The sequence below is a fragment of the Sphaerodactylus townsendi genome, linkage group LG01, assembly GCF_021028975.2.
Source record: "Sphaerodactylus townsendi isolate TG3544 linkage group LG01, MPM_Stown_v2.3, whole genome shotgun sequence".
NCBI lineage: Eukaryota > Metazoa > Chordata > Lepidosauria > Squamata > Sphaerodactylidae > Sphaerodactylus > Sphaerodactylus townsendi.
The window spans coordinates 188,626,658-188,652,892 of NC_059425.1; the positions used below are offsets into that span (position 1 = coordinate 188,626,658).

A 26,235-nucleotide genomic window follows, 5' to 3' on the forward strand; every position below is an offset into this window, starting at 1 on the left:
AATAAACAAACATTGTTTTGCACCCATCATGTTTATTGAGAAAGAAATAAGAGAGTGGTCATTGCAGGGATATTCACCGTTTTAGCAATGTGCCATAATTGATGTTTGTAACACTTTGATATAATTTTTTAAAAGGCAATAATCTGGTTGAAAATGTATAGATGTTCTCCCTCTGAGCTGGAGGACATTTTCTATGTATTCCCTACTAGTCAGGGGGACACAAGGATTCTCCTTCCTGTTTCCCGTAGGTCTTGGCTCCTCCTCTGTCCTTTTTCCTGCCTCAAAGGGAGAGCAGCTCTCCTGGTTGCCTGTGCTATCGCCTATCTATATTCTGCTCTGTTCTTATTTAAATTTTTACCTTTACGTTCAGTCCTCATTCTCCTTACTTTGCCATTCCCTTCTGAGGCTCGAAAGAAGGGTTGGGTAGGGGCGAGCTCCAGATTGGAGCAAATTTGTCTACTTGCAAGGCTTGCAAGACTGTGCCGTGCAGCTGTCCGAGCCATGCAGCAGGATTCAGTGCAGAATCTTCCTCTCAGAGGAGGATTTGGTGGCTCCAGTGGTGGGATCCAAAAATTTTAGTAACAGGTTCCCATGGTGGTGGGATTCAAATTTCCAGTGGCAAGTAGGGCTGCCTAATGGGGCTGGGCGCGGCACTACTGACAGGCGGGGCCGGGACATTCTGGAGAGGCGGGGCCTTTAATTCATTTTCTGTTACTGTAAAAAACTCTTACTGTAAAAAAAAAGTTCCTAATTTCCAGCTGGTATCTTTCTGTCCATAATTTAAACTCATTATAGCAAGTCCTATCGTCTACTGCCAACAGAAACAACTACTTCTCTTCTAATTGACTGCCTGTCCAATACTTCATACTTTCAAATACTTAATTTTGTTTCTAGAAATCAAAAGAAGGAGACTTTCCTTAAACAAGGAACTTTACCATATTTCTAAAACATGTTTTTAAAACAGCCCAACAGGGAGAATTATCCCGTTTTCTACCTTCACTAACTAGCCACATAGGAAACAACAGGACTTTATGATTTTTGGACCTAATGGAATTTCTAACAGAAAAGCAGACCCAATTAGCAACCACCTCTCGGCACACACAAAGAATTAGTAACCCACTCTCGGGAACTGGTGAGAACCTGCTGGATCCCACATCTGTGCATAACTACAGAACGTAATAAAGCAAAATATACACACGATATTAAAACCCTTAAAGCACAGCAGCATTAACACAGCCACCATTGGTCGACCTCAATATGTTGACGGCGCCCGATCCCAAGGCCGGGATATGCATGCATATCCTTTATGCATGCAAGATTTAATTGCCTGTTTCCAATGGTCTTGCTGGGTCATCTGCTAAGGATCCCTTTTTTGGTCTGGCTATGTCCTTGCTCTCTTCAGTCAGTGGACTCCTTGGTCCATATCCTTTTGCAATGCCCAGTTGAGGCTAAAACAATTGTGCCATGTTTTAATAAGTGTCCCATGTTTTCTCAAGCAACTTCAGAGCAAAAGGCTCCGTTCCTTCATCCCTGGAGGAACCGGGTTTGATTCCCCGTTCTGCCGCTTGAGCTGTGGAGGCTTATCTGGGGAATTCAGATTAGCCTGTGCACTCCCACACACGCCAGCTGGGTGACCTTGGGCGAGTCACAGTTCTTCTGAGGTCTCTCAGCCCCACCTACCTCACAGGGTGTTTGTTGTGAGTGGGGAAGGGCAAGGAGATTGTAAGCCCCTTTGAATCTCCTGCAGGAGAGAAGGGGGGATATAAATCCAACCCTCCTTCTTCTTCTAAAATAAATGCATATTTGAAATTCCGTCTGAGATTATTGACAAAGAAACTCATTATCCGCTAAAATGGAATGGGAGCAAAAAGATAGTTCTCTAATCAAAATGATCCCAAAGGAATCTAAGCAACCTGGACAGCTCCCAGAGGTGTCCATGAAAAGTGAGCAAAAAGTTATTGACTTGGTAAATTACGTGTTCAAATTTTAAAAACCCAGAAATTGTCGATAAAGACGAATAAAGCCAATATACATCAGCTATGGGGACAGATGAAGCAAGCAAAATGAAGAAGAAGAAGATGAAGAAGATGAAGAAGAAGAGGAGGAGGAGGAGGAGGAGGAGGATATAAATCCAAACTCTTCTTCTTCTTCTCAATGTACTTATTTTGTTGCTTGTTCTATAGAGTCCGCAGGGAGGTGTTTTTACACATCGATCTTATTTAAGTTTTATGGTTTGATTGTTCAAGACTTTGGTATAAGAACAGGGAGGGCTGAAAGAAGGATCAGGAAAACCATGCAGCTCATTCCAGAAAGCAATTCTTTCTCTCCGTGAAAGGATTTAACAGACTTCTAAAAGCGGTTCTCTTTGCTGCCAACACTGCACTGGACTCCTAGTCTTTCTTTGCCAGGACGTTGGCTTCAGTAGCAGCAATGCAACACGTGTTGTGGCTCAGAGCCTGGCAAGCCAACTATTGTGTTTGCATACCCCTTTCAGGGGGACAAATTATTTGGAGACGCTCTCGACAGTATCTTAATAGAATCTAAAGAGAAAACCATAGCCATGCCAAGACGTTTATGACGCTCAGACTGAAGGCCTCTGGGAAACGCTTCCTTTGGGGCCCAGCGCACGTTGCCTAGATTCAAATTCGACAGTCAGAGGAGCGAATGGACCCAATCCAGACAGCCATCCCAAAGGAGATCCCTGAAGATTCAGCTTCCCTGAAGATTCAGCTGGAGATTCAGCTTCCGAGTGGACAGATCTGGGCAAGATGTGACGGCCAGCATGACTCTGGAGTTGCCCCAGCAGTGGTACGACTGGTTCTTTTCAAGGACGCCTGGATCCCATCCGGTCAACAAACCGCCTTGCGCTCCTCGACTCACAGTACGACACTGTATATATCTTAACGATTCTTGACTGTTCCTTGCTGTTCTCTTGCAATTTAATCAGCAAACCAAACATCTTCGCAAATTGTTCGCAAACTATTAAGCATAATACTCTGTCTATCACTGCAAAAAGGAGGAAACAGGAAGAAGAATTCTTGTTCCGGCCTCCCTGACTAGATGGTGGGAAACCCCCAGAAGATGTTCTCTTCTGCTTGGAGGAGGACCCTTCAGGGTACATTTCCAGTGGTCATTTGTTCACATCCCTCCAGTACCTGATTTATTGGCAATCTAGCCAAGTAAAGACTGAGATCACTCCTAAGCTCTGCCCATCCCCCCACCCCCAGTTGTCGGTACATCGTTGAGCAAAAGTCTAATCTTTGAAAGACCTTCCAAGATTTTTTTTTGCTGGTGGAAATCCTCCTTTGAATCTGTCTTCACCTCTTTGGATGTTTGGTAAACATGATTAGAGACTCCAGTTTGCCTAAAAAACTACACACGAAACTGATTTGTCATACCTCACAGGTATAAAGGTTTCATAAGATCAGCCAAACTATTATTTACCTCACTTTGTTATTCAAATGCATTGGCTACTTGACAAAACGTAATAAGTGAGGATTTAGGTGACCTGGAAACCACCACGGAGTTGGCTCCGGCTCCTAAAACGCTGCGTTGCTGTTCGGGGCTCGAGGCAACGCGCCAGCACAAATAGCACCCACTTAAGCAGAGCTGATGCCACCGGGGCCCTTTCAGGATCAAACTTTCGTACCAAAAGCCTAATCTTCTATATGCAGTTGCTTATTATATATGGTGCATGTGATGTAAACGCCTCTCCCATCTAATTACATAAATATGTTTGAAGTAACATGACTTGGCATTATTATCAAGTAGCGCAGGAACACGTGTGTTCGGCAATCCTAAAAGCTGGCAAGTCAAGGAGAGTTGTGTTACTAAGCTGCTCACTTTTTCAGTGGAAAAGCCGAGGTCAAAAAGCCAGGCCCGCTTATCGCGGAAAGTTTCCTCCCTCTCCCTTTCATAGAAGACTGCAAACCACACTTGACTGTCTCTTCTCTGAAATATACATCAGTTGTATGGCAGTGGAATCAATTCTACAGAGACTCCTTAGCTCCAGAGAAGCTTCTTTGGAGGTTTTTAGAGGCTGGATGGCCATCTGTCCGGAGTGCTTTGACTGTGTATTCCTGCAGGTCAGGGGTTGGACTGGATGGCCCTTGGGGTCTCTTCCAACTCTATGATTCTGTGGTCGCTTGTGGTTCAGAATTATTTGCCCCCGAGAGATGAGTACAGTTTTCATGTGGGTACTTTTGACAAACTTTGTCCATATTTTCGGATTCTGAAACAAATTCCTCTTTCCCCTACTGCAGTGCTCTTCTAGCCCTTCCCACCCTATATATCACTTCTGTGGCAAGAAGAAGAAGAAGAAGAAGAGGAGGAGGAGGAGGAGGAGGAGGAGGAGTTTGGATTTATATCCCCCCTTTCTCTCTTGCAGGAGACTCAAAGGGGCTTACAATCTCCTTGCCCTTTTCCCCTCACAACAAACACCCTGTGAGGTGGGTGGGGCTGAGAGAGCTCCAAGAAGCTGTGACTAGCCCAAGGTCCCAGCTGGCGTGTGTGGGAGTGCACAGGCTAATCTGAATTCCCCAGATAAGCCTCCACAGCTCAGGCAGCAGAGCGGGGAATCAAACTCGGTTCCTCCAGATTAGATACACGAGCTCTTAACCTCCTACGCCGCTGCTGCTGTACTTGTTCATACAACAGTATTTACGACTAGTTAATAAATAAAAGTGACATGGAAAGATCACTGATATTCTCTCAGGAGCTAGCATTTTGAGAGAGGGAGAAAGATTCATTGTTGTGTGTATTTGTATTTGTGTATTTGTATTTCAACTTGTGTGTATTTGTATTTCATTGTTGTGTGTATTTGTATTTGTGTGTATTTGTATTTCAACTTGATTTATTGCAGAAGCCTGTTAGTCCTAATGCCACTTCCATGAAGTTCTATTTTCTCCTAGACCAGGGGTCGGCAACCTTTAGCGCCCAAAGAGCCATTTGGCCTCGCCTCCCCAAGCCCTGCCCCCACCCCGGCCTCTCCAAGGCCCCCCTTCAAGCAGGGGTGTAGCTAGAGTAAATGGAGCCCGGGGCAAAATCTGAGTTTTGCGCCCCCCCCCCCCCATTTGGGCAGCGTCCCTCCCCCACCATGACCAAACAACATTTTTCTGCACCAGGTCATCTCAAAGTCACTATCACATTATAGAACATGCCCCAACACACAAATCTGAACACACCCAGGGCTCCCTAGTTTAAACAACATTGAAAGTGATGCTATTTTTTGAACGCGGGAAATCCACCCTGAAACAGCATCACTTTTAATATTGTTTAAGCTTCTACAAAGCCCAGATTCTCCTTTTAAATCCACCTTAAGAGGGGTACTCTGGGCTCCCTAAGGTTTAAACTAACGCATTGAAAGTGATGCTTTGCTTTCGGGGGGTAGATATCCCCACCCCAAACAGCATCATTTTCTGAATGTATTTGTTGGTTATTGTGGAGTTTTCTGGGCTGTGTGGCCGTGTATCTTGTTCCTAATGTTTCACCTATGCATCTGTGGCTGGTATTTCCAGTGATTGTTATCACCAGAAGAAGTCTATTATACACTGTGTCCAGCCCTTTCTCTTATAACAGAACTTCTCTCTGTGATGCACCTCTAGAGATGCCAACCACGAGATGCAGGCAAAGCAGTTAGGAACAAGATCTATCAGACCACGGCTACACAGCCTGTAAAACTCACAACTACCAGTTGAATCTGGTTTTTTGAAAGCCTTCAACAATACTTTCAATTTTTTTTTTTTTTAATCTAGAGGAGCCCAGATTCTCCCTTTAAATCCCATTCCAAAGGAGGTGGATTTTAAAAGAGAGACAATTCCCTGGGGGAAAATTCGAGGAGGTGCCTGTCAGGGGAGCAATGTTTAAGCTAACAGTACTAAACTTTTAGGCTATCTTCAGAGAGACTCTCCTGATTTAACCACCGCAAGGTTTGGTGATTGAAGTTTGGTTCAGGGGGGTTCCAAAGTTATGGACCCTCAAAGGGAGTAGCCCCATGCTACCATTAACTCCATTGGAAACAATGGGGGGATGGAGCTTACCCCTTTTGCAGGGGTCCGCATAACTTTAGACCCCCTGAACCAGCCACCAAACCTGGGTGGTATCAGCAGGAGACTATCCTTATGATACCACCTAGGTTTAGTGAAGTTTAATTCAGGGGATCCAAAGTTATGGACCCTCAAAATGGTAGCCCCATTTACTATTAGCTCCCATTGGAAACAATGGAGGATGGGGTCACCCATTTTGGGGGTCCATAGCTTTGGACCCCCTGAACCAAACTGCACCAATCTTGGCTGGTATCATCAGGAGAGTCACCTGACAATAGTCTGAAATTTTGGTGCTGCTAGCCTAAAAACTGCGCCCCCTGCAGGCCAAAAATGGAAAAAACCTGAAAAATAGAAAAAGCCACTAACGAACCTGCAATTTTTGCGCCCACCACAAGGTGGCGCCCGGGGCACTTGTCCCCGGATGTCCCCATTGTAGCTACGCCTCTGCCTTCAAGCCAAGCGGGCGGGATAGACAGTGGCAGTGATGCCAATAATGGCAAGTTGCACTTGGGAAGCAGCGAGTACGCCTCCTTCCCCGCCCCCTCCTTCCTCCCTCTGGCGTCCTTTCCTCTCCTTCCCAGGCGCCAGATGAGAGAAGGAGGGGAAAGGACGCCGGAGGGAGGGAGGGAGGAGATGCGCTCACCACATCCCAAGTGCAACTTGGGGTCATTGGCGTCACTGCTGCGGAGCCGCAGTACAAGGACGAAAGAGCCGCATGCGGCTCCGTAACCACGGGTTGCCGACCCCTGTCCTAGACCAACCAAAGAAAGTAAGAGACCCTTGCTATCTGAGGCTAGGCAGGTGGGAATTGAAAAGCAGGTCTTCCTTGGTGGTGACACCAACATTTGTAACTCCCTCCAGGGAGATTAGTCTGTTTCTCTCGATCGTCTTCCGCCAGTGGGTAAAGCTTTCTTTGTTTTGTTTGACGTTCCCTCTCTAACTCTTACTAGCCTTTCTCACAATCTGTGCATTTTATGTTTTATTGTGCTTTGTGGGTTTTAAATTATATTCTTGTATTTTAAATGTTTGTAATGTCTGCAACGTTTTAATGTTTTGTTTTGATGTTTGCTGTCCTGGGGACCCTGAATTGGGTGGAAAGATGGCAGAGAATGCTCCAAATAATTTTTTTTAAATGACCACTGTCTGGAAATAGTGACTGGAAATAGAAATTGCAGTTTGGATACCTTCGGTTTGTGCGTGCGTGCCCGCTGTCAAGTCACAACTGAGTTATGGTGACCATGTTGGGTTTTCAAGGCAAGATACATTCGGAGGTGATTTTCCATTGCTACCTCCATGTGGACTGAGAGAGTTCTGAGAGAACTGTGATTGTCCCAAGGTATGTGGAGGAGTGGGGAATTGAACCTGGTTCTCCGGATTACAGTCCACAACTCTTAACCACCACACTATACCGGCTCTCTTGGTCTGATGTTTCCACCTGCTTTTACCAGCCTTCCTCTCTGTTGGTGTGTTTTTATGGTTCTAGCATTAAACGATTTCGAATACCTAATGGCATATAAATAGTTTAAGATTAACATTGCAAGGTAATAACAGCCTTTACAACTTCTGACGAGTTAAAATAAGACCATTTAAAAATTTAGCCACCGCTTCCAACAGCTCGTAGTTGTGGCTGTTTAAAAGATATATTACCTTCTGTTTATCTGTAATGCCTTCACTTCCATGCAGGAAGGGGATTATGTGCTTCTTCCTACCTATCTCATAAAAAGGACAATCCAACAGCATATGAGATACTGTTTCCACAGAACCCATGCCACACGGGCATTTCCTTTCTTTATGTGGGATTCCAAGGTGGCGTCCAAGGCTAAAGGAAGAAGGCAGGGCATTACACCTAGCTAAGGTGATTGCTCTACGCCACCGGGCCTCAACCAGGAGATAAAGGTACCGGGCTACAATTAATCTATCCACAGGTATTCCCAGAGAGATCGGGGAACAGGTTTTATTAGCTTCCACTAGCATCTGTTGAAACTCTCTATTGTGCTCTATTTGTTTTGAATACTTTATGTTCTTGTAATTTAAATGCTTGTTAACGTCTGAAATGTCTTACAGTTTTGAGGTTTGCTGCCTTGGGGATCCTGAGGCCCCTTCCGCACGTGCAGAATAATGCACTTTCAATCCACTTTCCCAAATGTTTGCAAGTGGATTTTGCTATTCCGCACAGTAAAATCCAGCTGGAAAGTGGATTGAAAGTGCATTATTCTGCATGTGCGGAAGGGACCACAATCAGGTGGGAAGGCAGCATAGACACGTTTTCAAGAAACTGAAAAAATATGAACACTGTCTAGAAATAGTGACAGGAAATGGATCCCTTCGGTCTGATGTTATCACCTGCTTTTTCTTGCAGGAGACAGCCTGAAGGCCGATCCCAAACATTTTGTTTAGAAGTTCTAATTTCAGACCTGGGTCTTTATCGCAGCAGATCTTTGGCAGGGCATTCTGAAACCCATCTCGCAGGCTTGTGTGAAATGTGTCGGTGGATCTGCATAACACAATCCCTTCTATTGAAAAGGGCAGCTCGCACTTTGTCGACAGAATTAGATATTCATTCATCAAAGTAACTGAACATTACCTTGAAATCCCGGTGAAGCCAGTGAGTCTTAAGGGTGTGCCCGGGCTAGCTTAACTACTGAGCAAACCAAATCATTTCTTGGAACAGCTGATTTGGGGGGGGGGCTGGGTGCCATTTACTAGGCTGTGCGGGATTACCAGCCTAGATAGAAAGCACGTTGGTCCAAATCCTTTCATAGAACCTTGGCCAGTTGCCATGAAAAATGTAGCTGAGACTTCAGAACTCTGGCTTCGTTCTATCTCAATCATGGCGTTGGGATGTTGCGCGCCACAGAGTTCTTCAGTTGACTGCCTTGAAGACCGAAAGCGTTTGCACGGTCTACCCACACGAGTGAACTCCTTCCCTGCCTTGTTTATCTGCTTCTCGATGCCAGAGGATCCCTGGGGAAGGCATCAGGGGGCGGAAATCCGTCCTGAGACGCCACAGACCGCGCATGCGCTGTGGCTGTTGGAGCTTTGATGTGGCGCTGCCTCTTCCCTCTTGGGGTTGGGTTTGCTGTCTCGGGCGTGTGCGCATTTCGGGTTCAGGGTGAAAAGTGGAGCGGTTGTGCTGGGGATTACCTCTTAAAAAGTTATTCCACTGCTTGGGATGACTGCCCAAGTCTTCTTCCGTCCACTGCTGTTTGCATGCTAAGTTTATCAGCATAACCTCCTCTACAACTGGAGCTGCAATAGGTATCCGTGGCCTGTCTCTGTTCCCTACCCTGAAATAATTTCCCCCTTGCAGCAGTGGCGTAGGAGGTTAAGAGCTCGTGTATCTAATCTGGAGGAACCGGGTTTGATTCCCAGCTCTGCCGCCTGAGCTGTGGAGGCTTATCTGGGGAATTCAGATTAGCCTGTACACTCCCACACACACCAGCTGGGTGACCTTGGTCTAGTCACAGCTTCTTGGAGCTCTCTCAGCCCCACCTACCTCACAGGGTGTTTGTTGTGAGGGGGGAAGGGCAAGGAGATTGTGAGCCCCTTTGAGTCTCCTGCAGGAGAGAAAGGGGGGATATAAATCCAAACTCTTCTTCTTGCTGGAGGTGCTTCCCCAGTGGCAGTTTCAGGGTCTAAAACCAAGACTCAAAAGCAGCCACAAGGACTTGTTTGAGACCGCAGGAGTACACTAAAGTATAGACACGCTTTGGAAACGAGTTTGGTTTGCATGGGTTGGATCCAGCATAAAATTTATCGCTTATGCTCGAGCTCTTGCATTATGTTTTACTGTTTGTATATTGTTGTGAACCGTCCCGAGCCTGAAAAGGGGAGGGCGGTATGGAAATCTAATAAATAAAATAATAAATGTAGAAACACAAGCAAAAGACAGCAGTGAGCAGGGCTGGGAAAAGTTATCGAGGGAACGTCAAACAAAACCGTGGAAGAAGAAGAAGAAGAAGAAGAAGAAGAAGAAGAAGAAGAAGAAGAAGAAGAAGAAGAAGAAGAAGAAGAGGAGGAGGAGGAGGAGGAGGAGGAGGAGGAGGAGTTTGGATTTATATCCCCCCTTTCTCTCCTGCAGGAGACTCAAAGGGGCTGACAATCTCCTTGCCCTTCCCCCCTCACAACAAACACCCTGTGAGGTAGGTGGGGCTGAGAGAGCTCCGAGAAGCTGTGACTAGCCCAAGGTCACCCAGCTGGCGTGTGTGGGAGTGCACAGGTTAATCTGAATTCCCCAGATAAGCCTCCACAGCTCAGGCGGCAGAGCTGGGAATCAAACCCGGTTCCTCCAGATTAGATACATGAGCTCTTAACCTCCTACGCCACTGCTGCTCCTCCTTAACCTCCTACGCCACTGCAGAAGGCCATTGCTTTCATCCTGCACGTGAGATCCCAAAGGCACCTGGTGGGCCACTGCGAGTAGCAGAGTGCTGGACTAGATGGACTCTGGTCTGATCCAGGAGGCTCTTTCTTATGTTCTTAAGTTCTGCCTGCCTGCCGCGCTGTATGAGCCAGGTCTGTTTTCATAGTGGGGAACCTCCAATGGTACTGATGACATCCCCCCCCCTTGTTTTGATATGTTTACTCTGTGTAGGTATGTTATCTACCTACTTTTGACCTTCTGCCGTTAGTTTGTAATGGCTTCTCCCAGCTGCCCTTCTGTTTGCTCAGTACCTGCTGTCTGATCGTGATGTGCCGCGCGTGTCTTGACTCATGCGTGCTTTTACCTTCATGCTGCGATATCAATAATACACTTCTAATTAACTGCATAGCACCCCAGTTCATGTTTGCATCTCTCTTCGTTCTCTGATTCAGCTTCCTATTGTAAGACGATTGACTTTGATGTGAAGTGTGGGACATATTGCATGCCATGCGTGACCTTATATTATTTCCCGGCAAAACCTGGCATCAGCTCAACGAACTGCAGTATTCAGGGAAGTAGATAACGGGCCTTTCCCCACTTACCTTCTGCTGCGCGCTACTCGGGCCAAGTAGCACGGGGTCCCGGGGCACTCCCCACTACAGGGGTGGCGACAACGCAGCCGCCCCGACGCTGCCGCTGTCACTCCCCCTCAGCGCGCGTCATTCCTGGCGCTGGAGGAAACGGCGCCTTTTGACAACCCCGCACAGAGTGCAGGGTCGTGGGGAAGCCAGGGCGCGCACCAGAAATGACGCACGCAGTGAGTAGCGCGCAGCGACGGTGGTAGAGGGAAAAGTGGGGAAAGGCCCAACGTTTAGCATTGTATGACGAATTCGACTTGTAAACGAAGGAAGTTTTGAACTATACCTTAGTTACACAAAGTGGTACGTTACACCTTATACTAATAAGGCTTTTTTGAATGCTCAGATAATTGGCGAGAAGGGGTGTAACATACTGTTGAGCTGAAAATTCAAATGTTAGGATAAATATGCAGACAACAGGAAGAGTAGGGTAGTTTAGGAAGCCATTCCTGACTCCTGCCTAATTGGAAACGTGTTAATTGGACAAAAAAGTACTCTAATGGTATTCCTCATATGCATTACTTTTTATATGTTGGATTTTTTTTGTGTGTTAAATTGGTTGGGTCTTACTAAGTGGCACCCAGCCAGCCTTCCTCGGAGTGCCCGCTATAAATCCATCAAGACTTCTAATGATGGAAATTGGACTAATTAGCTTGGCTACACAAACAAAGGGAGAAAGTATAATGTAATAAATGTGCTAATTGATGCCTAGGGTGGTAAGGTTACAGTTATTTTGTTATATGAAACCTCAGCTGTCTGCACAAGATTTTTGTGCTGGAACAATGAACTGCTGTAACTACAACAGCAGTCTGTGGAACAGGACAAAGAAAACATAAACTCAAGAGGTCATCCTTCTCCTTTGCTAGTTAAAATGAAGAGAGTGTTATCAAAAAGAGAACAGGGGCCAAAACGCACAGAGGGCCAAGGTTAAATGGCTTGGCTACATTGTATTTATTTGCAGCATATTTCTGCATTTCTTTTCTAAACCTAGAATGTGAACATAAGAACATAAGAACGAGCCTGCTGGATCAGACCCAAGTCCATCTAGTCCAGCACTCTGCTACTCGCAGTGGCCCACCGGGTGCCTTTGGGAGCTCACGTGCAGGAGGTGAAAGCAATGGCTTTCTGCTGCTGCTGCTGCTGCTGCTGCTGCTACTCCCGAGCACATGATCTGTGAAGGAATAATTCAGACAGTGGCACATGCAGAACTGAACACCGTACTCCAAGTGCGGTCGCACCACTGCTTTATATAAGGGCATGACAATCTTTGCAGGTTTATTATCAATTCCTTTCCTAATTATTTGCAGGTTTATTATCAATTCCTTTCCTAATTATCCCCAGCATAGAGTTTGCCTTTTTCACAGCTGCTGTGCATTGAGTTGACATTCCCATGGAACTATCAACTAAGACGCCCAAATCCCTTTCCTGGTCTGTGACTGATAGCACTGACCCTTGTAGTGTGTATGTGAAGTTTGGATTTTTTGCCCCTATGTGCATCACTTTGCATCTTGCTACACTGAACTGCATTTGCCATTTCTTAGCCCACTCACCTAATTTATCAAGGTCTGCTTGGAGCTCTTCACAATCCTTTGTGGTTCTCACCACCCTACATAATTTGGTATCATCCGCAAACTTGGCCACCATGCTACCTACCCCTACTTCCAGGTCATTTATGAATAGGTTAAAGAGCACTGGTCCCAATACGGATCCTTGGTGGACACCACTCCCTACATCTCTCAATTATGAGAACTTCCCATTTACACCCACCCTTTGCTTCCTGTTTCTCAACTACTACTACTACTATTACTACTACTACTACTACTACTACTACTACTACTACTTTTTCTTCTTCCAGTATTGACCCTTCTTACTTCCTTGCTCACAATTTAAACTACTGTCCAATCCCCTGCTCTTATTTTAACTGTTTTATTTCTTGTTGTGTGATTATTTGAGGAACTACCTTTAGTATTGTGTTGGTATCAGGCTTCAAAACCCAGAAACAAATCTCCCAAAACTGGGTGTATGTAACCTGGACCAGAACCAAGTATTTGTGCAAGAGGTTTCTCTCTTAAACTCTCTCTCTCTCTCTCTCTCTCTCTCTCTCTCTCTCTCACTCACTCACTCACTCACTCACTCACTCACTCTCTCACACACACACACAGAACGGAGCCCCTTGGGGATGGGGCGGTATAAAAATCTAAAGAATAAATAAATAAAATAAATAAATAAAATCTAAATTTTAGTTAAAAGTAATTTACAGATTATATATATTAGGTCTGCTATCCCGAGGAAGACAATAGCAAACCTCTGCTTATCTCTTGCCTTGATAACCCCCATGGCACGCTTCACCTTTTATGTTTTAATATGTTTATTTGTCTGTGTATGTTTGTTTTGACCTAACGTTTAGAACTTTTAATTCTGTCTGCCCCCCACCCCACCGCACCCTCCAGACAAGCAGGGAAATTAAAACCAACGAAGCTCATTCATAGCTCTCCATAACAAACTGTGATCTGAAAACTGGGAGCCAGTCCAGTGAAAGTTAGCTCAGTCTGGCCAATTTTTCTTCTCCCCTCCGGTATTAATAATGGTTTTGTGTTAAATGTGCGCAGATGCCAACTGTTCTGTTGCAACTCAGAGATAGAAGAAGAAGAAGAAGAGTTTGGATTTATATCTCCCCCTTTCTCTCCTGCAGGAGACTCAAAGGGGCTGACAATCTCCTTGCCCTTCCCCCCTCACAACAAACACCCTGTGAGGTAGGTGGGGCTGAGAGAGCTCCGAGAAGCTGTGAATAGCCCAAGGTCACCCAGCTGGCGTGTGTGGGAGTGTACAGGCTAATCTGAATTCCCCAGATAAGCCTCCACAGCTCAGGCGACAGAGCAGGGAATCAAACCCGGTTCCTCCAGATTAGATACACGAGCTCTTAACCTCCTACGCCACTGCTGCTCCATGTTTTGCTCCATAGAAACCGTGTTTTGCAGTTCAGTTACTTAAAGGCATTGCTTTATATCAGCGATGGTTTGTATCATGTGCCACATGAAACCCTGCTTAATACCGGGGGAAGAAAAGTGAAGGAAAATCAATCCACAGAGGTGAGATTGTGCGTGCTGAGACAGTCGGCTTCTGATTTGCAAACCGTTGCTGAAAGAATCGATATTTTTGCTTCACCAGGGAAGGGTAGACCAAAAATATACTTTGGCACCAAAGTTTCCTGTCAGCCGCGCAGCCACCTGGCCACCATATTGATGCTGTGCAAATAAGGGACTGCCTCGCAGGGGGAACTCTCCTGGGCAGCTCAATTTCATGCAGTGTTTGGGAAGTTCTGCACAGCACTGTGGAACAGTTAGAGGAATTATTGTTGGACATTCGAGCTTTTTTAGAGGTGCAGACCAGATAGACTGCTTTCTCTCTTTCTCTCTCCCACCCCCCACCCCCACCCCCAATAATCTGCATCTCTTGAGGACAGAATGTCTCTCTCCAGCAACTCAGTTAGGAACTCTAACAATTGATTTGGGACATGTTTTCCAAAATTATGTTGGTATGAGCAGCAGTGGTGTAGGAGGTTAAGAGCTCGTGTATCTAATCTGGAGGAACCGGGTTTGATTCCCCGCTCGGCCGCCTGAGCTGTGGAGGCTTATCTGGGGAATTCAGATTAACCTGTGCACTCCCACACACGCCAGCTGGGTGACCTCGGGCTAGTCACAGCTTCTCGGAGCTCTCTCAGCCCCACCCACCTCACAGGGTGTTTGTTTGGAGGGGGGAAGGGCAAGGAGATTGTCAGCCCCTTTGAGTCTCCTGCAGGAGAGAAAGGGGGGGATATAAATCCAAACTCTTCTTCTTCTTCTCTTCTAAGACGATCAACATACACAGCACGACTCTGTTTTGCGCACACTGAAAAAGTTTGGAGTGTTTCAACAGGTTTAGTCAAGTATCTGCCTCAAGGAGGTCTGGAGAGCTGACATAAGCGTTTTCTGCACTCCATAACTACCCCAGGGGAAAACTGGGATCATACATACCAGGCTGTTTGTATCTTGGTTTCTCCCTTCATACAGTTGTCCATTATCGTGTTAAGACTGGGGTGAAGTACTCCAGGTAATTATGCATGAGCCCCCGATTCAGTTTCATTTTCCACGCAAACATTTCTGCGCACGCACGATCATTCCTGTTTTCCCAACGTTCTGATTGGCTGAAAAGAATTGCCAATTTACCGATTCTTGAAAACCCCGGGATAAGGGAAATCTCACGGGGCGGGCCCGATTTAGGGCTGGAAGCCATGTGTAAATCATGCGCAGACCGGGATATTTCACCTCCCCATCCCAGGATATTTGGTCTGTGCAAAAAGCACCATATACAACTTTAAAAAGACAAAAGAAAGAAACTGAGGCCCTTTCCGCACGGGCCAAATACGGCGCCCTGGGGACGGCAAAAACGCCATCCCCAGGGAGCCATTCGCACAGGCAGCACTGCTGAAATGCAGCAGCGCTGACCTGGCTCCCCTCCACCTCCCCCAGAGCGGCGTCAGGCCGCCTCCAAAAACCTTCCTCCTGGAGGGAGGTTTTTGGAAAACAGCGTGTTCCTGCCGGCGCAGTGCGAACGGCACCACCGGGAACACGCTGTTTTCCCCGTCCTCTCCCACTCACCTCGTTGTCCTGTGTCACTCTACTGGACTGCTGAGACCCTCCCTCGCTGTCCTCCAACCCCTGGAGGTCGGAGGGCAGCGTGGGCAGGTCTTAGGAGTCCAGCAGGGCGATGCAGGACGGTGTGGTTAGTGGGGGGACGGGGAAGAGGCGGCTCTGTGCGGAGCCGCCTCTCCTGCGCCAGCCTCTGCGGGGGCCGCTCACACGGTCCCATGCGAACGCCCCTCACCCCTCCACCGGCAGAATTCCTGCCGGTGCAGGGACGCCCTTTCCGCACTGCGGAAAGGGCCAGAATCTGAGTTTTGTTAGGGTAAATGAATGCTCATGGAATGCTAGTGGCCCAGTCTGGGGAAAGGGGGTGAAACAGCTTCAGGGAGAGGCGGAATCACCTCATGTTGACACATTTGCCCCCACCACCGGTATGGGGAGCGAATGTTGGTGGTTTCCAGCTGGTCCTCAGCTCTGCAGTGACGAAAGGTGTACCTGCCCTGTGGAGGGCTTTCAGGTGGGTGGGGTTTTTTGCCTTTTGGCTGCTTCCTCACGCCACCTGAAAACCCCTTGGAGGCAGGGGGCAGCACTGTAGCAGCACCGTCTCTGGCCTCGGGCATATAATTAAGTATATAACCTGAACACGCAAAATCCAGGTTCTTATTTTTTATCTTGTTATTATGATTACTGATCATTCTTTACGCCCACAAACAACTGTGATCTCCTACGATATTATTGCGGAACTCATGACATTTTGTGTTTGTGTAACCCCCCCATGCTCAGAATGGGTTGACCCAGAAAGGGGTGGAGCAAAAGGCTGCAGAGCTCATGTAGTTTGGAGGAGACAAGGCTACCAGACTCGGACCTTGATTGGTATAAGCCCTTAACACCTTGTTAAGGGTTTTTTTTGTGTGTTGTAATGAGTGAGAGTTCTCCTGGAAACCTTCATCATGTTGAATCCTGTTCATCAAGCCCTTGGAGTCTTCAGGAGCCAACCCACTTGCAAAGAAGAATTGGACTTGGCAGTATCAGTAGACTGTAAATATAAGGACTTGAAAATGCAACCTGAACCGGACCTTGAAGTGTGATGTTAAATGTTGATGTTTGATGTTATATGTTAAGAAAGTAAACCATTTTGTTTTGTTTTTTAATTTGTTGTTGCAAACTCATTCCAAGTTCTGCCCCACAGAACCCACAGATAGAGGTTACATTTGTGCTTAAAGAATATGGAAAATGTTCCATACATGAAAACCAGAGCCTTACTTGAACAGAGCCTTTTCTGACCCTCGTGTTTGCCCTAATATACTAAGCACATGATATAATTTTGGTATTGTTACACATGTAAATGTCTCAAAATTGAAAGCTCTGTAGCTATAACATGACTATTTATAATTGCAAAGATAGGACTTATTTCCAGACTTCTTAAAAATGTGAAGAATTAATTCAGTGGAGCATGAAACAACTTCTCAGCGAATGGAAATAAGTTTACAGTGTGTGATTTTCATGCCACTATTCTTAGGTTATCAGATAATGTATTTCTTTTCAGTGATTATTATACAAGCCATAGTTAGGCCTTTTTTCTTATAATATGAGTTTCAGTGTGACTTTCAAATCAATATGGAATATTATTGTGCCTCCATTGGAGTATTGCTGTAAAAAGGCACATTTGTACAGCTAATGCTGGCAAACATTTATAATTTTGACAAAGCTCGATGCTCATACACACACTCTGTTAAATACTACAGTTTTGAATAGCAAAATCTGACTGTTAGCCTTTTAAATTGACATATACCTATAAAGGCTTGGTGCTACTGTAACCCCCATGCTCAGAATGGGTTGACCCAGTAAGGGGTGGAGACTCAAAGCAGCAAGAGGCTGCAGACCTCATGTAGTTTGGAGGAGACAAGGCTACCAGACTCGGACCTCAATCGGTATAAGCCCTTAACACCTTGTTAAGGTAACTGCAATGTTGTTGGGAACTACTGGGAAGGTAGCTGTTTGGTTTTGCTATGTTGTAAATGTTGGAGTTTATTGTTTCAGGGTTTCTTTTTGTGTTTGTAATGGGTGAGAGTTCTCCTGGAAATCTTCATCATGTTGAATCCTGTTCACCAAGCCCTTGGACTCTTCAGGAGCCAAGCCACTTGCAAAGAAGAATTGGACTTGGCAGTATCAGTAGACTGTAAATATAAGGACTTGAAAATGCAACCTGAACAGGGCCTTGAAGTGTAATGTTTGATGTTTGATGTTATATGTTAAGAAAGTAAACCATTTTGTTTTTAAAATTTGTGGTTGCAAACTCATTCCAAGTTCTGCCCCACAGAACCCACAGATAGAGGTTACACTACTACTTTTAAATTGGTGAATTTTTAGGGCAGCAAAGGAAAAGCAGCCTTTTCCAGAGCAACATTCGGCAGATTTACTTAGAATCTTAGAATCAGATTTACTCAAGAATCTTACTTAAAGTGGCCTTTACTTCTAGGAAGTGCACTTAGAATAGCAGTGTTAATGGAATTCCACCAACTTGCGATGGGGTGTGGCAAGGAGGAATTAAGGCTGTCTTACTAAAACAGTTTTAAAATGTTTAAGCTGAATCGATGTCATAGAACTCATGGTAATCAAGTGCATAGTTAAGTGCTTGAGTGCCATTGATATTTGATGGATGGCTCTTGTTGGATTAGAGAGAGAGAGAGAGAGAGAGAGAGAGAGAGAGATCATATAACCAGAAAACAATTCACAAACCCAGAAAAGAGTAGTTTATTTACAGCCATTGACCAATGATATTACAAAATAAAATCAAACAACTCCTGAAACAGCTGCACTTACATTGACAAAAGTCCCCCTTATGACATAGTTGCATCACACATTTGCAGTTGGGTGCCTTCTTTGCAGCGTTAAGATGAATGGGATATATAACTCCAGTAATCTTCAGTCGTGCATGTATAGTGCTGAACTGTCACATTTGCTTGGAGGATTTTAATTGTTGTAACTTGAGGCTGTTTGATGGCTTGTTTGTCCGTCCGACAACTTTTGCTCTTGATAATCAGCCACTTTGGCTTATTGTATGCCGCCGTAGGGGAGCGACAGGCTGGATCAGGAAGATAGTAAAGCTGGTGACCATAAGGTCAGCCCTTGGATCTCAAGGATTATTCTAACAGCTGGCTACAATCTCCCCCTTTTGGGTTCGCTCCATGCTGTCCTGGATGAAACTGATTTTTAATGCTGTTTCAATCAGGTTTCAGGTTGATATACAAACCACCTTGGCTTCTCTGATAAGCGGGTACTGGAAGAGATGGGGATGTGTGTATTGATTCTCCTGACATCTGATTCCATCAGCCATGGTATCCCTGTGGACTGTTTTGGGATTCGGTCTCATCCTGGCTGATGACAGGTTCCAGAAGGTGGTACTGGGGAACTCTTTTCTGGCAGTTGTACCTTCGAGTTCTGCAGGGTTCTAGCCGAGGTCGTCAGGAGATTTGTGAATCACAGGCCCTTTCCGCACGGGCCAAATAGGGCGCCCTGGGGACGGCAAAAACTCCATCCCCAGGGAGCCGTTCGCACAGGTGGCACTGCTGAAACACAGCAGCGCCGACCTGGCTCCCCTCCACGTCCCCCAGAGCGGCGTCAGGCCTCCTCCAAAAACCTCCCTCCTGGAACGGCACTGCTGGGAACACGCTGTTTTCCCCATCCCCCCCCCACTCACCTTGTCATCCTGCGTCACTCTGCTGGACTGCTGAGACCCTCCCTCGCTGTCCTCTGACCCCTGGAGGTCGGAGGGCAGCATGGGCGGGTCTTAGGAGTCCAGCAGAGCGACGCAGGACGACGAGGTGAGTGGGGGGGATGGGGAAGAGGCGGCTCCGAGGTGAGTGGGGGGATGGGGAAGAGGCGGCTCCCCCCTCTGCAGGGGCCCCTCGCACGCTCCCGTGCGAACGGCCCCCACCCCTCCACCGGCAGAATTCCTGCTGGTGCAGGGGCGCCCTTTCCGCAGTGCGGAAAGGGCCACAGTGTCACATTAGTAACTCAAAGCTCTGCTTCTCTTTTTAATCTAAATGTGATGGGGCTGTAGGCATACTTCAAAGGCTTAAAGACCAGCTAGTGCAGGGGTAGGGAACCTGCGGCTCTCCAGATGTTCAGGAACTACAATTCCCATCAGCCTCTGTCAGCATGGCCAATTGGCCATGCTGGCGATGAGGTTGATAATCACAGTTCTTGAACATCAGGAAGCTTGCAGGATCCCCTGTTCTGTTTATGGATGGTTCAGATGATGGGTCCCCTTCCCTCTCCCCTTCCTCAGGGTGGGTAGGCCATGACCAAATGCTAAGACCCCTCCTCTCCCCTATTGTCTGTTGTGGGGAGAGGAAGGGAAATGAGTTTGTAAGATGTTTTGAGACTCGTTGCAGTAGAGATAAGTGGAGTATAAATCCAACTCTTCTTCTGTGGAGGTTGTTGGGGCACCTCAATTTCACTGTCACTGTTCATAATGTTACTTGCAGGGGGCGCCTTTTGTGATCACATCCAGCCTGTGTTGCGCCAGCTGCATTGGCTCCCAGTGGAATTCCGAATCATCTTCAAGGTGTGGGTTCTGACCTTTAAGGCCTTACGCGGCCTGGAACCCTCGTACCTTAGGGACCGCATTACCCCATATGCCCCTACTCGGCCTCTGCGTTCAGCAGAGGCCAATTTGCTGGTGGTTCCTGGCCCCTCAATGATGTGGCTGGCCTCCACCCGGGCCAGGACCTTTACGGCCCTGGGCCTGGCCTGGTGGAACACTCTCCCTCCAGCTGTCCGGGCCCTGTGGGACCTCGGTGAGTTCCGCAGGGCCTGTAAGACCAGGTTGTTCCGCCGGGCCTTTGGAGTATCCAGTCGCTGAGTGCGCGCCCCCCCTTAAACCCTTACACAGTTATTTTACCATCTTATGCTACCCTCTTAGAGGGGAGTCCGGCCGTTCCCTCTTTTTAGGGAGGCCTTTAAATAAATTGGGTTTTGGGACGCCTGATATTTTTGCACTGACAGCTGTTTTTAATAGATTTTATTGGTTTTAGTAAATGTACTGATTGTTATGATATATTGTACACATGTGGATATTGTTGTGCACCACCCAGAGCCCTTCGGGGATGGGACGGTCTACAAATCCAAACAATAAATAAAAATAAATAAATACTTTTTAGTTCCATATCAGATTAGTGATTTCTTGCAGTATCCTCTATACCAGGGGTAGGGAACCTGCGGCTCTCCAGATGTTCAGGAACTACAATTCCCATCAGGCCCTACCAGCATGGCCAATTGGCCATGCTGACAGAGGCTGATGGGAATTGTAGTTCCTGAACATCTGGAGAGCCGCAGGTTCCCTACCCCTGCTCTATACCATATAAGAGGCATATATAGTATTTTTATGTACAAGTCTATCAGGATCCATCAAGATTCAATTTTGATTAGATCTGCAGAGCCAACTATGTGAACTAATTACTTGATTTTTTTAAAAAAAGTTTAGATTATGATGTGTATTGCGGTTTAATTTCCTCTTCCAGGTCACAAAACCAGTGAATCATACATGTATTCCGTTACACCATTCTTCTGAAAAACATTATTACTTCATTTTAGTCCAGAAAAGTCTATGTAGCACATTGGCTTTTAGACAAAAATAATTTTAAAAAAGTTAAAACACAGCGGAACGAAATACAATTCCCGAATTAAAAGGGAAAAAAAGATATTATTGCAATTACATTAATTACAACTTTGAAGCTGTCATTTGTTGCTGTTAATTTTATGCAACAGTAAATCTTCAGAAAAATTAAACGCTGGGAAGTTTTCTGCTATATTCTTAACTGATTGGGTTTTAGCTTTACAATGCTTGATGAAGTTAATTTTAATATGTTTGATGATAAATAATAAATATGGCACTGTTCCTTTTATTCACCAGTAGCCTAGTAGTCTAACAGGCCACCAATAATTGGAGGTGGTGTAAGAACATCACTGGTGTGTTACAATTATTGTAAAAAGACAACATCACATTCATATTTGTAGTTCCTGAACATTCATATTTATACTGTAGGATAAATAGTCTGCTTCAGAGGAGGGGGCATTTAAAACTCTGACCCTTCTTAACTCTTGGCTAGTTTCCTTCTTAAATTAATAAAATAGTGATTAGTCCCTGCTCTGCCAGAGCTCCTCTCAATTTCTCCCTGCATCCTGTGACTTTTCCCACAGATTATTGACAAAATAAACAGAAAGGGCACGTTCGCATATGCAGAATAATGCACTTTCAATTCACTTTCAATGCACTTTGCAGCTGGATTTTACTGTGCGGAATAGCAAAATCCACCTGCAAACAATTGTGAAAGTGGATTGAAAGTGCATTATTCTGCAGTGCCCAGAGGAAAAATCATACAAAGACTAAATAAGTCTGGCTGTTGTGGGCTTTCCAGGCTGTGTGGCCGTGGTCTAGTAGATCTTGTGTGGCTGTGGTCTGGTAGATCTTGTTGCTAACATTTCACCTACATCTGTGGCTGGCATCTTCAGAGGTGTATCACAGAGAGAAGTGTGGTACACACAACAACCACTTGAGTCCGGCTGTGAAACTTATAGAGTACAGTGTATTCTTCAACAATACACTAGTGTATTGTTGAAGAAGAAGAATAGTGTAGAAGAACACACTAGAAGAATAGTGTATTCTTCAACAATACACTAAATAAGTCTAGTTATTTACCTTCCCGTTGTTTGCATTGCATTGTTTAACTCCCCAACTTCCTAAGTTCTTGTAACTCTTTCAACCTCTTGACGTTTTTGTAGTAAAATTAATTTCAGCATTAAGTGTTAAAGTTATGGTTTTAAAAAAATAAAAGCAAAACCCACTTGCAAACAATTGCCACTGCGGGTGCTGTGTGGTTTCCGGGCTGTATGGCCGTGTTCTAGCAGCATTCTCTCCTGACGTTTCGCCTGCATCTGTGGCTGGCATCTTCAGAGGATCTGATGTTGGGAAAGCAAGTGGAGTATATATATCTGTTGGAGTGTCCAGGGTGGGTGGAGAAACATAGTCTGTGAGTAACAAAGAAGGCAACCAGGTCAATAGTTGAGGGCATCTGAATAGAAGTATGAGTAACAATGAAGACTAGCCTGGGCGTAACACTGGAGATAGCAAGGTCACTGGTGGGAGCATCTGAATAGAAGTATCCTGGCCTTTGTTTCTTTTGTCTATGGTCATCCTGTGTTTGTGTGGAGCTGGTTAGACACTGTCTTGACTCTAGTATTGTTCAACACTGGCAGCCAAGTTCTGTTCATTTTCATAGTTTCTTCCTTCCTGTTAAAATTGTCCATGTGCTTATGGATTTCAATTGCTTCTCTGTGTAGTCTGACGTAGTGGCTTTCAGAGTGGTCCAGAATTTCTGTTTTTTCAAATAATATTCTATGTCCAGGTTGGTTTATCATGTGTTCTGCTATTGCTGATTTTTCTGGCTGAAATAGTCTGCAGTGCCTTTCGTGTTCTACGTCAGACTACACAGAGAAGCAATTGAAATTCACAAGTACATGGACAATTTCAACAGAAAGGAAGAAACCATGAAAATGAACAGAACTTGGCTGCCAGTGTTGAACAATACTAGAGTCAAGACAGTGTCTAACCAGCTCCACACAAACACAGGATGACCATAGACAAAAGAAACAAAGGCCAGGATACTTCTATTCAGATGCTCCCACCAGTGACCTTGCTATCTCCAGTGTTACGCCCAAGCTATAGTCTTCATTGTTACTCATACTTCTATTCAGATGCCCTCAACTATTGACCTGGTTGCCTTCTTTGTTACTCACAGACAAGGTTTCTCCACCCACCCTGGACACTCCAACAGATATATATACTCCACTTGCCTTCCCAACATCAGATCCTCTGAAGATGCCAGCCACAGATGCAGGCGAAATGTCAGGAGAGAATGCTGCTAGAACACGGCCATACAGCCCGGAAACCACACAGCACCCAAGTGATTCCGGCCGTGAAAGCCTTCGACAATAAATTGCCACTGCCTTTCTTGTCTTGTGCAGCTTTGACAAATTATTGTTTTGTTTAATAAAAATTAATCGTGAGACTTTTTTTGCAAATGGTTGTTAATACTTGCTTGCCAATTTACTTATTGTGACGGTTAAATTAATTATTATAACTGTTTAACCATTTTAACTGTTTTGACTGTTTTCATTATTTTAATTATTTACTCATTTTTTTAAACCGATTTTATGTGAGCTGCTCTGAGCCCTTGAGGAGGGAGTGATGTACAAATCGAACTAACTAATTGACTAAATATAAAGATGTCATAAGATGGTAGGAGATCATTTACATTTTTTGGCAGCTATTACATTGCTGAGGGACTTACGCAAGCCGCAGACGAAGAGAGCAACAAGAAATTCTGAGTATCGCTGAAAATTTGTGCAAAGTTGTCATGCAGAAATTTTTTCTTTTAGATAAAATTCATACAGAGGCCGCATTAGAAATTATTTGACGTACTTAGGAAATCATGCACTTGAACTGTATATATATGGAGAGAGAGAGAGAGAGAGAGAGAAAGCACATGTATTTTACATGGCTCCCAGACTAGTTGCGTTGGCTGTGATGACTACCCTAAATTCTCCTATATGTCCTTTCCTCTTTCCTCTGTATCTACCATTTCCCTGAAAATAAGCCCTACCATGATTTTTCAGGATTTTGGGAGGATGCTTGAAATATAAGCCCTACCCCCAAAACAAACCCTAGTTACAGATTCCCTGGCACAGCTGATCTGGTCATGTGGGGGGCGCAAAATCATGCAAAAAAAAAGACATCCCCTGAAAATAAGCCCTGACACATCTTTGGGAGTAAAAATTAAGACCCTGTCTTATTTTTGGAAAAACATGTTATCATCCACTGCCTCTTCAAGCCAGCAACTCTGTAGCGCTGTTCACAAGTTACAGTGAACACATGTATAGTCAGTGGACCATGTATACTAAGGTGACCAGATGGTCACCTTTGTGAACCGGGACGGGTATGGCTGAGCGTAAGTGCTGGTATACGTAAGCGTAAGGCGCAGTCGCGAGGATGAATCAGCCTGGAGCTCCCGTAAGCCTCACCGCTGCTGACAGGGCGAGGAAACGGCAGCGCCTCAGAAGGTCGCACTCCCGCGCCCGTGCACGGGGGAAGAGCTATCCGATCACCTGCTTAGCGCCCAGAAGCCGGCAGTGCGGCAGCCTTTCAAAAACCGGGACACTTGAAAAAACCCGCAGGACGCGGGACAAATTGTTTTAAGGCAGGACTGTCCCACCAAAAGCGGGATGTCTGGTCAGCCTAATGTATATGCTATTTTTCTTTAGCCATATGTTGAGTAGTTCCTATGTTACGTTCAATGCATGTAGAACTGGACATGTGATTTCAGCCCCATGTTTACCCAGATACTGGTCCCAATTTTTTGTTTGTACCCGCATCAGCAGACATTTTCCTTGAGGGCAAAGCTTGCAGTCATAAGGCTAAACTCTGGGTTTGAAAAGAAGACAGAAACATAACTTATGTAATCTGTGCCAGTTCCATTTTGATTATAAACTCATGGGAAACGGGTGGTTCGTGTTGCTGTTCTGTTTTACAGATGAGTGCCCATGAAGGAGCTTATATTCTTTTTAAAGTTAAATTTCTTTTTACTGTCTTCCTTCCTGTAGAATTAGTCGGCGATTGCATCAGATGGCTGCCTTTCTTTCTGAAATGCATCTTTGGTCTTTGAAGAGCACCTTACGTGCAGAAGGTAAAGACATTATTAGTGAATTTCCACCGTTTTAAAAACAAGTTGAAGGTTGACGTGGTCTGGTTAATATTCACATGTATTGTGCCTCTTAAAAGGAAACATAAACTGTGTGACGACTTTTTAATCCTACCTACTGTCGCCTTTTGTTTCTAAACCACCAATCTCTGGCCTGCAGTGGTTTCAGATCTCTTTAACTTTCAGGTGTCGAGAAAAACATTATTTCCCAAACAGTGTCCATAGGAATAGCTGTTTCTGCAAATCCTGGGCTGTAACATGAGCACATGAGAAAAAGCATTCGTAAATTGCAGAACTAAACCTGTGCCATAATGCTTGTTCCTAATATAGCAGAGCTATGCATCATTTTATTATTATTTCACAGTAGTAGTTCAAATTCCCTCTGTCTCACTGTGTGCGGGCAGATTTCTTACCGGATTTGGCCAAGCAACTGGGGAAAGAGCCTTGCAGGTGAAGGAAGGTCTCAGCTGAAGGAAGGTTTATAGTTTTGTGGCTGTTGTGGGTTTTCTGGACTGTGTGGCTGTGGTCTGGTAGTTTTTGCTCCTCACATTTCACCCACTGTTATGGTTTTTCTGGGCTGGGCGGCCGTAGTCTGGTAGTTTTTGCTCCTAATGCTTCGCTTGCATCTATGTGGGCAAAATGTTGACAGCAAAAACTACGAGACCACGACCACACAACCAGGGAAAAACCACAACCCAGTTGTTTCCATCTGTGAAAGCCTCCGACAATACATTTATGTATTGTCGAAGGCTTTCACGGCCGGAATCACTTGGGTGCTGTGTGGTTTCCAGGCTGTATGGCCGTGTT

The 26,235-nt window shown here is 45.4% G+C and overlaps 1 protein-coding gene and 1 long non-coding RNA gene across 4 annotated transcripts in view; one reads left to right on the forward strand and one right to left on the reverse strand.

Annotated features, from left to right (window-relative positions):
* Positions 1–26,235, forward strand: part of LOC125435538 (WD repeat containing planar cell polarity effector) — a 308,331-nt gene that overhangs the window by 54,256 nt on the left and 227,840 nt on the right. For 2 of the 3 annotated variants that reach the window (XM_048501735.1, XM_048501743.1), the window contains one exon: positions 25,331–25,413. In XM_048501735.1, the coding sequence (XP_048357692.1) occupies positions 25,353–25,413 (61 nt within the window). In that variant the 5' untranslated portion in view covers positions 25,331–25,352. Of the gene's footprint in view, positions 1–14,137; positions 14,143–25,330; positions 25,414–26,235 lie in introns of those variants that run through there. The other variant, XM_048501750.1, reaches the window with a different exon arrangement.
* On the reverse strand, positions 5,196–26,235 carry LOC125435563. The gene is made up of 3 exons (XR_007244890.1): positions 26,198–26,235; positions 18,185–18,187; positions 5,196–5,417 (listed from the first exon to the last, which is right to left on the reverse strand). It is a non-coding gene; the product is annotated as an uncharacterized LOC125435563 (long non-coding RNA).